This window comes from Convolutriloba macropyga, chromosome 11 (assembly GCF_964194025.1).
Source record: "Convolutriloba macropyga chromosome 11, txConMacr16.3, whole genome shotgun sequence".
Lineage (NCBI taxonomy): Eukaryota > Metazoa > Xenacoelomorpha > Acoela > Convolutidae > Convolutriloba > Convolutriloba macropyga.
The window spans coordinates 7,473,335-7,488,065 of record NC_134478.1 but is presented as its reverse complement, the minus strand read 5'-3'; the positions used below and the strand labels follow the sequence as shown (position 1 = coordinate 7,488,065).

General features: G+C 38.3%; 1 protein-coding gene across 2 annotated transcripts; it reads left to right on the top strand.

The window, feature by feature from the left end:
- Positions 1–683: 683 nt before the first annotated feature.
- LOC142349633 (uncharacterized) lies at positions 684–14,155 on the top strand. 2 transcript variants are annotated; one of them, XM_075401339.1, is made up of 2 exons: positions 684–1,363; positions 11,262–14,155. In XM_075401339.1, the coding sequence occupies exon 2, from the start codon at positions 11,262–11,264 to the stop codon at positions 13,626–13,628; it is 2,367 nt and encodes a 788-aa protein (XP_075257454.1). In that variant the 5' UTR covers positions 684–1,363; the 3' UTR covers positions 13,629–14,155. The 2 variants fall into 2 exon arrangements, with proteins under 2 accessions (XP_075257454.1, XP_075257453.1); XM_075401338.1 differs by having other exon boundaries at positions 10,843–14,155.
- The last annotated feature ends 576 nt before the right edge of the window (positions 14,156–14,731 follow it).

The window sequence follows — 14,731 nt, the reverse complement described above, 5'->3', positions numbered from 1 at the left end:
CGTGGATACAATATGGCCAAGAATCGTTCCAAGAATGTAGAGCCGAATGGGTATACAGTCGAATGATGAAAAAAGAGTAGTTGAAAATTGGAGCTCCATCCATACATCGACCTCCTTTCACTTGAGCCGATTGCAATGACAGATAGACCTTCATTGCGCTCAAAAAATTCTCCAAAATAATGGGATATGTTCCGTTTTTGTCCCCAACTATGTGGGTGTATATTATTTTTACTCTAAGGGAAAGTGCTAAATTACCGCACATGATCTGCTATTCCGGTGCGCTGCTTAATTGATGATGATGTGTGGGGGCGGGAGGGGGGAGTGTATGAGGAAGAATAATGGAAGACATCAACAGAATGCTGCTAGAATTGACCTTTAAGAACTCGAGAAGTGAAGTATTTGGCTTGAAATATTATTTTATGGCATTCTGCTCCACGAACGTTCGTCTCTAGCGACAGCCTCCGCAAGAATCATCTTTGTTTGTATGGTATGAGTAATTGAGAGATGGTTCGATCTACCTCAGAAGAAGTTTAAGAAGGCTTCATTTTATTTGTTGAACTGATTAGAGAACTGTATTGCCTTACATACCAAACCCTCGCTTGATTTCACTTTTCAAATTGTGTTTGATCACTCCTCTCTTCTCTCGCTTTCCGAAACTGATTTTTTCATCCGACAGGTAAAAAGTTAACTTTGTCAAAACTTGTAAATAGACTTTGTCGAAAAAGTAGTTCGATCCTGAAGCACATTTTCGCCGCTTTGTTTTTCGCAGCATTCGACGAACACGAACCAGTTTCTTCGTCAATAGGTGTGACGGTCCTTAAAATTTCGAATCAATTAAACTGATTTAAACATGTACACATTATCAGATAGAATATTCTAGATTGATGCAAGCTGTAACTAATATTTGCTTAGTAAATAGAGAGAGCTAATTTGGTAGTAGCAGAAAGTTAACTATTTTGAAACCTCAAATTTTGCTAATTTTGAGAGAATATACTTACTCAATAAGAATATATAGAAGTTGTCGATCCACAGCATCAGAAGACAAACCGCTCAGCTGAAAACCTAAATAATCAAAACCCATTTTGGAAATTGTGCATGCACACACGCAAACAACTTGATTAGTACATTCATGCAGTAAATCTAACTACCTCGTGCAACAAGAAGAGGAAGAATTCAGCACACCACATGGTGACAGGAAGGAAGACAACTCCAACAGCAGACGATTGGCTAAAAAAACAGATCACGGCAGTATCTGGTCAACAAGTCAGCACCTAGAGCAACTTAACCTACTACACCACCCGTGCTAGAGAAAGACGAAAAGGCCGAAATTTCACAGGTGCCATCAAGAAGCAGCTCTCCAAGGGTTCGTTACAAAATTCAGATTTTGCAGTGAATTTTAAAATGCTCTAAACTTGATGAACGCTCAATCACTTTCAATTGTTTGAAATCATCAGTCTGATACCAAACAGTATGATAACAATCACAAATTGGAGCGTGATAACTGATAACTTATAATGATGTTTTTCATATTTCTCCAAAAATATCAAGCTTTTGATTGACCACATTAACCTTAAGTCGGAATCAGAGGCATAAAACATAGTTCTAAGTCAACAACGAACTTGAGTCTGAGATAAGATGTAACTAAGTGCAAGATAGTATAGAAGGCTATGAGTTTGAGAACCTAAGGTACGCAAAAATCTACTAACACAAAAATCAGGTTGATCAAAATTGACATAAAAATCTTAGGAAATTATTCCACTATTTGCCTAAAGTTATGGCAGCTAACCCAAACATTACGTTGAAAGCCTATGGAGGGAAAGAAAACGAAAGTTTTAATGAGTTTGAAAGACTTCTACGGAGCATAATAGGTGTAGCAGCAATTCCAGGTGCACAACAGGCAAACTTTCTCTCTATACACTTGAAAGACGACGCTTTGCGTTACTTTAACAATTCACTAGACGACGCTACAAGAGCTAACTTAGATCTGAGTTTAGCAGCACTTAGAAATAATTTCTGCAACCCTCAACTACAGGAGCTTCATAAAATAAAGTTAGAAGGAATTAGGTTTGACCCGAAGAAAGACACACCAGAAAATTTCTTAGTAACACTGAGAGACATGGCGCTCAGAGCATACCCAGATCCAGAGCCAACGCCAGTGCCACCAGCAAACCCAGCATTAGACGCAGGTGCAGAAGCCGCGCGCATCGCGGCCGCTGACGCACAAAACGCTCAGAATTTGCTTTTTACTCAAACTGAACGGGCAAATCAAATTAAAAGATATTTTAAAAAATGCATGCCAAGTTGGTTAAGAGCAAAACTTTTAGAGCAGCCTGATAATAACACAGTTGACGACTTATGTTTGTTAGCGAGACGACAGCTGACAATTCATAATCTATGCCGAATGGACGACTATACTGAAGGTGCGTTCAATGAGATGAGTAGCACAATCTCAGAAAATTTAGTCAATGCACTCTCCAAACTGACACAATCACAGGAAGCAATGGACAATAAGGTCAGTGAACTGTCCAAACAGTTTGAGGAGCAATCGCAAATAAATCAGCAGAATTTCCGAAGTTCAAACCAAAACTCCGGTAATAATTATCGTGGTTTTTCAAGGGGGAGAGGACGAGTCAGAGGTAGCGAACGCGGCTATCATGGCAGAATTAACTACAGAGGAAACAATTACCGAGGCCGTGGTTATTATAGAAATAACTACAGTCTGCCGGTTCATCAACAACACTTTCCAGTACAAGTGAATCAACAACCCTTGCAAGAACAGGCAGTAGACCAGACAGTAGTTCAAGTTACTCAACCTGACCCACAGAACCATATAGAGACTACGCAATACGCTAGTGTTTTCTGCTATAAATGCGGATATCCGAATCACTTAGCTAATCAGTGTTCACTCAATAGTCGTGGAAAGCGTAGAGGTGCCGGAAATTTCCCATTTCAACGATCAACAAAAAACTACTAAAGCCACAAGTTCCACTAGAGTCCAACAATAGTTTAGACAAAACTCACTCTAATGAATCATTAGTAAACTGTTTAGAAAGTGATGATAGCGTAAACTTAGAAAAAGAGCTTTGCGCAGTAATACCCCTAGAGGGTGAATTCTTATCGTACGTCCATTTGAATTTTGACAATAAACTTAAAAGAAAAGCACTGATAGACACGGGATCGTGTGCTAATGCGATTCCAGAAAAACTCTTAGGTGAGATGCAAATTAGAAAGGTCAAATTATCATTTGTAGAACCTCGTTATAAAAGTGTAAAAATGGCGTCCGGTTCACCAGTCGTAGTTGATAAAGCCGTGAGATTGACACTTTATATAGCAAATTACCAATTCACAGACGATTTCCTTGTATTGCCCACAATGAACTCTGTCATACTTGGCAACCCCTTTTTTAAGAAAAACTCAATTTGGATTTGCCCTTCGAACAATTTACTGAAACTACCAGATATGACAGTTCAGCTTAATGAAATTCGACCCAAAAACGAAAAACCCAAATTCCTAAAAAAGCTGAAGAAAATTCCAATTTTCCTTAACAAAAAACATGCCATACCACCTTATTCACACGCAGTTCTTGAATGCACACTGAAAGAAAATTCCGATAGTTTTTCAGGATGTAGTGGGGTAGTAATCCCTAATGACGAGTTTGAAAATTCTACTGAAATTGCACTGACATCCTCACTCAGCTCAATTGATGAGCACGGAAAAATAATGATTTCTGCTGTCAACATAACAGAACATTATGTTCACGTTAAGGCGAACACAATGGTCGCCTCCTTTGAGATTTTGAGCCAGTCCCAGGCAGACCAACTTATCCAAATTGATCCGCAATTGATAGCTTTGGCTAAAGTGCAAGACCCAAATAATCTCGAAAACGGAATTAACCAGTTAGTTCAAATGAATTGCTCCGAAAAAATGTCTTCCAGGCCTCCTCCTGAATATGGAAAATTGTGGTTTCCAACACCTGAAACATGCTTTAACCCTGAATCATTACCGCCACTACAGCGTGAGATTTTTGATCAAATAAAACATTTTCAGACACTTGAAAGCATAAACCCTAAATCGAGTCACGATGATCGTGAAAAATTTCTCGAAAATTTTAAGTGGGAACAGTCAATTTTAACACGTGAACAGAAGTCCGAAGTTGAAAACCTCTTGGTGGAATTTTCTGATATATTTGCTAAACACCGTTTTGACGTTGGTTACAATACCGAGCTTAAGATAAAGTTGACTCCGGAACATAATTTACCAGTTTACGTACAAAGTCCACTCACGCCCATACATTTGCGAGATGAACTAGTAGTTGAACTTGCTCTCATGCACTATTACAATCTGATAACAACCTTATCGCATTCTAAATATAGCAGCCCTGTATTTGCACAACGAAAGTCATCCGGTCGCTTGAGAATCTTAATTGACTTGAGGCGTATCAATCACCTGCTAAGGAATGACTATATAAACAGCAATTTCCCGATATCAAATATGAGTGATGCAACAAACCATTTTGCAGGAAAGAAATTTCTGAACAAACTCGATTGCTCACAAGCCTATCATTGTGTGCAAATGGCTGATGACCTTTCAGTCCAACTGCTTTCATTCAACTTTGCATCCAGAACGTACGCCTACAAGTGCTTGGCCCAAGGTCTTAGCAAGTCAGTCACAGGGTTTAGTTCCTTTGTTAGACACTATCTTGATCAGTGTCTAGCCGCAAACATTTGCACACAATACATGGACGATATCGGAAGTGGAGTAGAAAAATTTGAGGAGCTGGTGCCAAACCTCAGGAAAATATTTGAATGTATTAGAAAATCAGGACTTAAGCTATCACCAAATAAATGCCAATTTGGAGTTCAACAAATTACGTTTTTAGGAAAAGTAATTACACCAGCAGGTATCCAACCAGAGCGGGAAAGAATTAAAAAATTTTTGAGTAAACTAACAATGCCAAAAACTGTTAAGCAAGTGAAAAGATTAGTTGGTTTCCTACAGTTTTGGAGAGACTTCATACCTAACCTAGGCGAAAAGCTTCTACCCTTCTATAAACTTTTGAGAAAAAACGTAGAACATCAAATTACCGAGGAGCAGGAAAAAGCATTAGAAATTTTGAAACAAGATCTACAGAAGGCAACTGATTTAACGCTCAGACTAGCAAAACCAGGACTTCAATACGTTCTTTTATGCGACGCAAGTTACTACGGAGCAGGATTTGTTTTAATGATAGAGGATTATATCAAAGATCAGAAAAACAGGCAGAAGAAAACATATGCTCCAGTTGCTTTCGGAACAAAATTGTTTAACGAAGCACAGTTGAAATTTTCAATTTATTATAAAGAGTTTCTTGGACTATACTTTGCCTTAGAGCACTTTTCTCATTTCATCTGGGGTACAGAAAAACCCGTTATTGTGCTAACCGACAACAAAAGTTTAACATCGTTTTTCCAATCAAAGTCAATACCGCCATCTTTATGGAACTTTCTTGATCGACTTTTATCATACAATCTTGTCATAGCACATATACCCGGAAGAGCAAACTATGCAGCTGACTTCTTATCACGTGTTCAAACAGACCCTGATCAAACAATACAATTGAAACTATCAGATCGTATTCCAGTTCAAGAAATTGAGGTCGAAACAATTGCAAAATCACCTGATGTGATGCTTTGCTCAATGGCTAATTTTAGCAACCTATTCGATAATAATCGTGAACAAACAGACCAGAATATCATATCCTGTTTAAAGCAAACTGGATTAGATGATGGATTGCTGTCCCAAGTTGAAAGTCACGTTAACAAGATAAACGATCAGGCGGAAATACCAACAACAGTTCGCATCATTAGTAAACCAACTCAAGTTAATGCAGTTTTGATGAATGACCCCAAGGACAGTTTAAAAAACATATCAGATAAATTAGAGCCGCTAAATTTAGAAGCCGAGCAACAAAAGGATCAAGTCATTAAAAAAGTTATTGAATGGATAAAGAAAAATAAAGTTGACGATTTGAAATATGCCTCCTTTGAACTAAAGAAGTACGGAAAGCAATTCAATCGGCTAAAAATTCAGAGTAACATCCTATACAGAGAATTCTATGATCATTCAGGAAAAGTAGCCTGCTTACAATATTGCCTACCAAAACAGCTGTGGAAAGAAGTGCTTTACCGCCTTCATAATTCAAGGACAGCGGGTCACATAGGCATCTTGCGAACAATCAGAGAATTTAGGGAGAGATTCTATTTCCCAGGTTTTACTGAGTACTTTATTCAAATGATCAAAAATTGCCTCACGTGCATTCAACAAAAAGCAATATCAAACAAATCGCTAAGAACATTTTTGCAGCCAGTCTCTTCTTTACAGTCGTTCCCAGGGGACATGATGCAAATAGATATTGCAGGCCCGTTTAGAGGATCATCACCCTACAAATTTGTCCTAACAGGAATTGACGTTTTTTCAAAGTACCTGTTTGCTACACCCTTAATTTCGGCTAACGCTCAGAAAATAGCACAGGAACTAACCTCAATCTTTTTCAAGCATAGCTACATTCCAAAAACAATAGTATCTGACCTTGGAACTAATTTAGTTGCAGAGTTGATGCATGAGCTCTCCAAACTCTTGGAGGTCAGAATCCGGCATGCCACACTGAAGCATGCGCAAAGTGTAGGCGTTGTTGAAAGATCACACGGAGCATTGAAGAGAATTCTGAAGCTAAACACAAATGAACAATGGTCAAATTGGCAGCTGTACGTACCGCTTGCAACGTATATCCACAACACTTCATATTATTCATCAATAGGGTGCTCACCGACATCAATTTTTCACGGCAGAGAACCAATTAAACCACTTGACGTACGATTCAATAAATCTATCAAAACTTTAGATCTGAAATCAGATTTTGTCACTGAGATACAGGACGCAATGCAAAAATTATTTTCTGAAACGAAAATCAACCTAATTCACAGGTATCATCAATATCGCAGATACTTTGATGAGAAAGCAGCAGCGCAACCGCTAAAATTATTTTCATTTTGCCTAATTCTAAACCCAAAACTTATGAACCAAAATGATTTTGGAAACAAATCAATGAATGTTTGGATACCCCTTTATAGAGTTGAAAAAGTTTTAACACATTCCAATTATCTAATTCGGAAAGTTGGAACGAATTACACGCAATGTTTACACAGAATTCGACTAAGACCATATGAGCCTCTTGAATCTCCTGTTGATTTACAACAAATTGACCCAAAGCTGTTTGTGCCAGAGCCAGCGTTAGGAAAATATAGACAGGAACCAGAGTTATTTGATGAACAAATACCAAACCTCTTAGATCAAACGTTTGCAGTGGATGCACCAGAACAGGAAGAGCAGGAGGATGATCAACCAGTTTCAACTACACTTAGCTACGAGATAGCAAGACCACCAGGACCACCTGATCAAGCACCAGGAGCAATAGCAATACCGCTTCCTGTACACCCACTTCCACCGCATTTAATTGAACCAGAAAATCGTGAAATCCTTGTTGAACGTCAGGTTGCTCCACAGGATGAAAACATAGAACCTCAGGAACAAGTGAATGTAGAAGGTGCACAAGGAAATGACGAAAGGGAAGCGCAAAATATAAACCTCGATCAGGAAAACGACCATTTAAGACTTCTACATGAGGAGGATTTTCCTTTCGCTAATTTCCCAGAACCATTTGAGATGGATGCAAACACAACAGCGCAATCGAACCAGAGGATTTCACCGAGAGTTAATTTACCAGTAACAACCAGAACTCAGGAAAAACAAAACAAAGGTCAAGTTACACCACTTGAGACACCGATATTAGCCAGAAACACAAAGAAGCGAGTTCAGTTTCTCCGAGATGTTGACAATCATGAAAAATCAGTGAAACCAAAAAACAGAAGTTTCAGAACGGTTGAAGTCCCTATGCTCGAAGAAAACTTCACAATACCAGGAGCCAGATTAACAAACACTGAAAAACGTAAAAACATCATAAAATCTTGTCGAGAAAGCACAGAGAGGTTAGCATATAATAGGGGCCCATCTCGAGCAACAAAACTGGATCTGAAAAGAAGTCAAACAGAATTTGACAGAAATCAAGAACAAGATCTGACGTCTTTGCCAAGTTCAAGCCAAATGTCTCCGAAACAGCCTTCTCCATTGCTAGATTTGGTAGTAGGCGCAACAAGGCGAACACGAGTGCAGAAAGAAAGGCAGAATACAGCTGGTCAAATGAAAGCAATCTTTGGACCCGATTTCAAACTCTTCTATAGTACAGACGATATTCAAAACACAAAACATTCTATCGTTCAATCAGTGTCGCGTGAATCACCACTGGAAGGCCTGGCGAACTTCAGTTGCAACCTATCTAGAAACTCAAAAAGTGAAGAAATTGGAGAAGGCTCTGTCGTTTCGATATTTGACAAAAACAACCAACGCTTTGTTTATAACCTAGTCACAAAATTAACAAAAACTGATAAAGCCTCGTATTCAACCCTGAAAACTTGCTTAGTAGGCCTTAGAAAGCATGTTCAGAACCATAACGTTCAACGGGTGTCAATTCCACAGCTTGAATGTGACAAAAACGGCCTAGATTGGCCAATGGTTTGCAAAATGATCATTGATGTTTTCAAAAATGACAAAATAGAAATCTATCTGCATGTAGGAAAAAGGTTATCTTACCAGAGAAACGTCCATGTAGATGCCGAATGCTCTCACAATTGAATTCTCCACAGAACGCAAGGGAGCAAAGTGAAATCAACAAAAAAGGAAGAAAAAACCGTATTGTGGTCAAAAATGGCACAACAAATTTTGAGTATTTGTTGACATAACTTTAAAAATAAATGAAACAATCTAAAGGACATACTGTCTAAGAAGCCATTAAAGCAAACTAAAGTCAAGCCGTTTTAATCAGGTATCGTGTTGAGTACTAAACAACTGAATAAGTAAAAATTGGGAAAAATGCCAAAAAACAAGTCAAATTCCTGTCGGAAAAACCCAAATAACATGTAAAATATTGAGTTCCGACCCCTAAAAGGGGGGGTTGGGAATCATTACTCACCAAACGGGATCAAATGGTACCACTCTCTATACCCAGTTTTTTCATTCATTTTGCGACCTGACCCTCCCCCTAGGGAGTAGCTAGTGTCAAGAAAAAATATCGAAAATCAAATTTTTGTTTGAGTAGATTGGTCACCAGAGACTTTAAAAGTACAGAAGCAAAAGTATAATGTCCTCAGTTACAGCTATTGTCTATCAAAAGACAATGACTCGATAGGAAAGTTCAACAATTAGCACAAATTTAGAACAACCTGCAAATGAAAGCAAAGTTTTAGTACGCAATTCTGAGTTTATTTCAATACCAGAAGTTTCAATCGCCTCGCAAAACTTTGGCAGCACGCGGGCAGATCTCACCATTAACTCCGAAAGAGTCAAATTCATTCTGTGAGCTAAACATTTCAAAAATTCAAACCATAAGAAAATGTTACGCGTAAAAGAGACAGAATTTCTCGTTAAGCTGCAAAAATAACAAAATGGAACACTCAAAACAGAACATTAGACTTACTGTTCAATAGGGATTTCAGTTATGGGCTCGCAGTGGTAGCCAATTCTATTGCCATTTCTCTTTATTTCGTTGTAAAGAAGCAATGCTCCACCACGATTTTGAGATGTAGCAGAATGATAATATCTCACCCAAACAGAATTCTCATTATGATACTCATAGTATACACACAAGTCCACACCAAGCAGATAAGCAAGGCCAAGACACTAGAACACGTTAACAATGAAAAGTTATTATATTGCAAAAAAATTATAGTAAAAAAAACAGAAAATAACCCACCCAGTGGTCACCAACGGAGTTGGCACTGTCCCTCGATTTACATATTTCAAAAGGAGAACACAGATATTTCAGTTGCTTCAAGCATAGTTTTATGAACTCAGGTTCAAGCATCTTTTCACCACACCTTCTGCGAATAACCTGACAAGGTGATTTTGTCAATTTTCCACCTTAAAACAAGAGTAATGAAACTCATTGTACAAGTTGTTAACCAGAAAGTCACCAAAAACTACCTGATTTTTTTCCAGTAAGAAGGTAGTAAATGCTTGAAAACAAGCATTGCCCAAAATCCTCAGACCTTGGCAAAGGTTTTTCAGGTTTCCCGAGCTCAGTAGATCCCAATACAAAATCTACGGGATCCCTTTCGAAATCAATCCCAAGCTCAGAACATAATTTCCTTTTCACTCCTTCTCTTATTCCATCGATAAAAAAGCGATCATTTTTATGATCTTGCTTATAACAGTAGGGACAGGAGCGACAAAACCTAAACACACAAAACACAATCAGTTTTGATGAAAACAGTTAAAGCACAAACACAAAAAACTTACTCGTCAACTACACGTGTGAGACCTCCTAAGTAACTTGGCATCCGAAAGCCAGCATTTATCAAGGCTTTTCTCAAATAACGTTTTCCCCGTCTATGACGATCAAATTTATAGTGGACTTTGTCAAGTTCACGCTGCACCTGCTCCATCGTAGGCACAACTCCACCAGAAAATAACAAGTCCTTTCCATCAAATTTGAATTCGGAAAACCGTTTAATAAATAACTCTCGTTCATCGTCGAGAAAGTCAATGTTTTTGTCCCAATCATGATGATTATTGAAGGCAATTATTGCCGCCATCAACTTAGGCTCCATTGTATCTTAAAAAAAAATTCTTACTTAATATGAGCGTTCACCAAGATTCTTAGAAAAACAAAACGCAGAAAGTAAAGAAGTCAAATTAAGTAGTTGTCAAAGGTAGTTGAGTCTAAGTAGAGTCTTGAGTTTATTCTTCAAGCAATGAGTTTGTAAACTCCATAACAGAAGGAGAAGAGAGAGCACTTGCAACAGCAAAGAAAGGAAATGACAGCCAGCGCTATCATTAGCCAATCAACCTCTGATCCCTCTGAGGAAGCACAGGAGAAGGGAGACGACTCACTCCACACTTTGTTGCCTCCAACGACAACAAAACTGCCATTTTGGCAACAGTTCACGATGTGGCCACGCCACTCAATTTGCTGACAGCCGAAGCTGACAGCGAACAAAAGAAAGCAAAGTACAACTTTCAACATTTCAACTGAAAACAGCCTTCAGCTAACTTACCTGCAAAACAGACTTAGTTTACCTGAACCTTTCTCAGCAAAAGAGAAAAGTGATGAAAATTAAATCTAAAACAAATCAGAAGGTTAAATAGTTCAAAAATCCATTAATGTTTAGATGAGGCTTGCATCAACCTTGAATATCCTACTAACGAGTATTTTATCAATCAAAGCAGACGACCCGAAGAAAACTTACGACGACGTATTACAAAAAGGAATCTTATTTAATGAAGAATCAAAAATATTATTGGCAGAAAAATTTGTCCCAGTCCAGTTTTTGGTTCCTTTCCCAAAGTACAACTTCAGCGTGAAGCCAGAACTGAAAGCACTTTTACGAAACTTGAATGAGAAATGGAATCTACCATCAGCATCTTGCCCACTGGATTTTTCAACAAACTTTCAGGCCAATACCTCGTCTTTTAATGTAGATTGGCTACTAAGAAAAGTCGAAAATGAAGTAAAAAAATCACAAACAGACGTTGATCTTATTAGAAATGAAACAGCTACATTCCTTAAAAATGAAGACAAACGACCATCAAGAAAAAGAAGGGGAGCCCACGTAGGAGCCCTTGCAATGGCTGGAATTGGGCTCTTTGGATCAGGGATGATGGTCGGAGGATCAGCCAATTGTGGACTGACAGGTATCTTTGGTTCATGCCAAGATCAGGCAAAAGAAAATGCAGCAAACATTGAACATTTGGGCACAGTTACTACAATTCTAGTCGACCACGTATCGAAAATGAAAACAGACAACGACGCAAAATTCTTCATTGTAAGCAATAAATTAGCGGAAATAGAGGAAGCACGAAAACAGATGACAGAAACTTTAAATAAGAACTGGCAAGTTGTACAAGAACAATTGAAGGCCATTGAAAATAATTTTCATATATTGAGAGATTGCACCCAATTGTTGTTTTCAAATCAACAACTGAATTTCAATTTTGACACCACAGCATCACTTCTGTCACTGTTGTACGCTGATGTTAAAAGCTATAGAGCCGCGGTGTACACTTATCGAACAAACATCCTAAATTCGATCTCGACTTTACTTGAACAGCATCTTCCAATGTCGATCGTACCAAAAGCTTCTTTAATGGCTATTTTACAGTCTGTCGCCGACGAGTTAATTCTTTCTGGAAGCAGACTATCTTTAGCCATACCTCCAAATTCCGACATACTCTCCTATTATGACTCCAAACTTCTGCGTGATGTTATTACAGTCAAAGAAGGGTTGCTGTTAACCCTTGCGATTCCGTTAGCTTCACGACAGACAGTTTTTACTACTTATAGCGCAAAAGTTATTCCAATGCCTCAGGACGAACCGAGAATGTCAATTAAATGGGTTATTGAGGACCCATATCTTGCTATCTCGGAGGATCAAATGGAGTCAATGACACTGTCGCAAGTCCAATTTGATAGTTGCTTAGGCTCATCGCGGTATCGCATTTGCCAGGAGCCTTTGGCATCTCAAGCAAATCATCCCTCATGCCTAGCAACGCTATTTTTGAGCTCACCACTGAAAGCTGCCGAAACATGTGACACGGAAGTTCATTACCTACCGACTCAAGTACAGGCAGACAATCTTGGATACGGCATATGGCTCATTACCTCAGCGACAGATGCGTACGAAATGAGAGAATACAGTCTCGCCTCGAAGCACAAGTCATGGAATCGTCTAATTCCAGGTTGTAAGATCTGTATTATGACAGTGGATTGTGACTTTCAAGTAATAATAGGCGACAATATAAAAATTCGATCAGACTTGGAAAGCTGTGACAAGATTACAGCTAAGTTTATAGATGTTCAACTACCAGACCCGCTTGCACATCTGATGGCATCCATTCCAGACGTTGAACAGCTACCATATTTCGAGTCACGCACCGTAGCAGGCGTAGACTTACTCAGAAAAGTTAGAGCAGAATTATTGTTCAGCCCAAAAGTAAAAAATAGTGAAGACCTAGTCACCGTTGCAAAACCTTTCACTTCTGATATGCTTATGTTAAAGCCCACATTAAAATCTCACTTGAGCGAATATGTTCCCATAAAGATATCCTTGTCCTTGACTGTCATTGTGTTCATTCTCAACCTGGCCTTACATGTGCTGTTCATCTGGTTCTATCATAAATTTAAATTTGTTCGTAAATACTTGCCTAAGTTCTTGACTGCTGATCAACAAATTGAAGTGGTTCATAAACCTATCGCCATCATACACAGTAATGACCCAAATGAGATAGGAGCAGTACATAATATACTGAAAGAGAACAATCATGTTTTTTCATGCGCTTTTAACCGATTAAAAGAGTTGAAAAGTCTTGACGAGGACGAACTAGGACCAAGCTCAAATAAGTCTATGACCAGATCCCAAAAAAGTCTATACCCCAGTGCACCAAATGTCACTGCAGAGTCTATTAACAATCTTGATCGATCATATTCTGTTCAAACTGTTAATCATCCGATAAACCCCTATTCAACCGGTGCAGTTTAAAATTTGTAAAATACTCTTGCAGTACAATATACCGCAGAAACGATGGACTAACAATTGGCAATCAATTGACAAATCAGGTGGAACCAACTATGATACGATCAACTTTCTATGGCCGTAGGAACAGCATCATCAATAAATTCTCAATTATTTATTCTTGGACTTGAATATTCAAATTTGGATCTCGGATACAATATTTTTTACTCGGAATTCTATTGGCCCTTTTGGCTCTTCTTTTCTATTTCGACTGATAACAACTGGACTGGAACAAAGTGGCAAAACTCGTAAAGAAAACTCAATTTTGACCGTCAAAGAAAAATTGTAGTAAGAAAACTTTTGTGCCCGGAAGTTTCCTGAAGTGGGGGAGTGTGACGGTCCTTAAAATTTCGAATCAATTAAACTGATTTAAACATGTACACATTATCAGATAGAATATTCTAGATTGATGCAAGCTGTAACTAATATTTGCTTAGTAAATAGAGAGAGCTAATTTGGTAGTAGCAGAAAGTTAACTATTTTGAAACCTCAAATTTTGCTAATTTTGAGAGAATATACTTACTCAATAAGAATATATAGAAGTTGTCGATCCACAGCATCAGAAGACAAACCGCTCAGCTGAAAACCTAAATAATCAAAACCCATTTTGGAAATTGTGCATGCACACACGCAAACAACTTGATTAGTACATTCATGCAGTAAATCTAACTACCTCGTGCAACAAGAAGAGGAAGAATTCAGCACACCACAATAGGCTATGACACTTGTTACTGCAACGAGCGTTGCATGATGTATTAGGTAAAAATTAAACTTGTCGGGAGACTTACGTGCGAGTGTTAACCTATTCAAGAAATATTTCAAATTCTATTCTTACGCATGGCGGTCGATATCTGCGCAAAACCTAATTAACAACTCTCGGGAAAGCTTTGAAGCAATTGTTTAGTGTGCGTCTTTTCGCTTGATTTTTCGATCTACTTCTGGAGTTCCGAGTAATTTAAATTGCTCTCTCATTCACATTTCGGGCAGCTTTTCTAGCCAAAGTCATTTGAAAATGCGACAAAATCAGTCTCATTTTTCCTTTCAAAATCATTGCAATAGTAAATAATAAG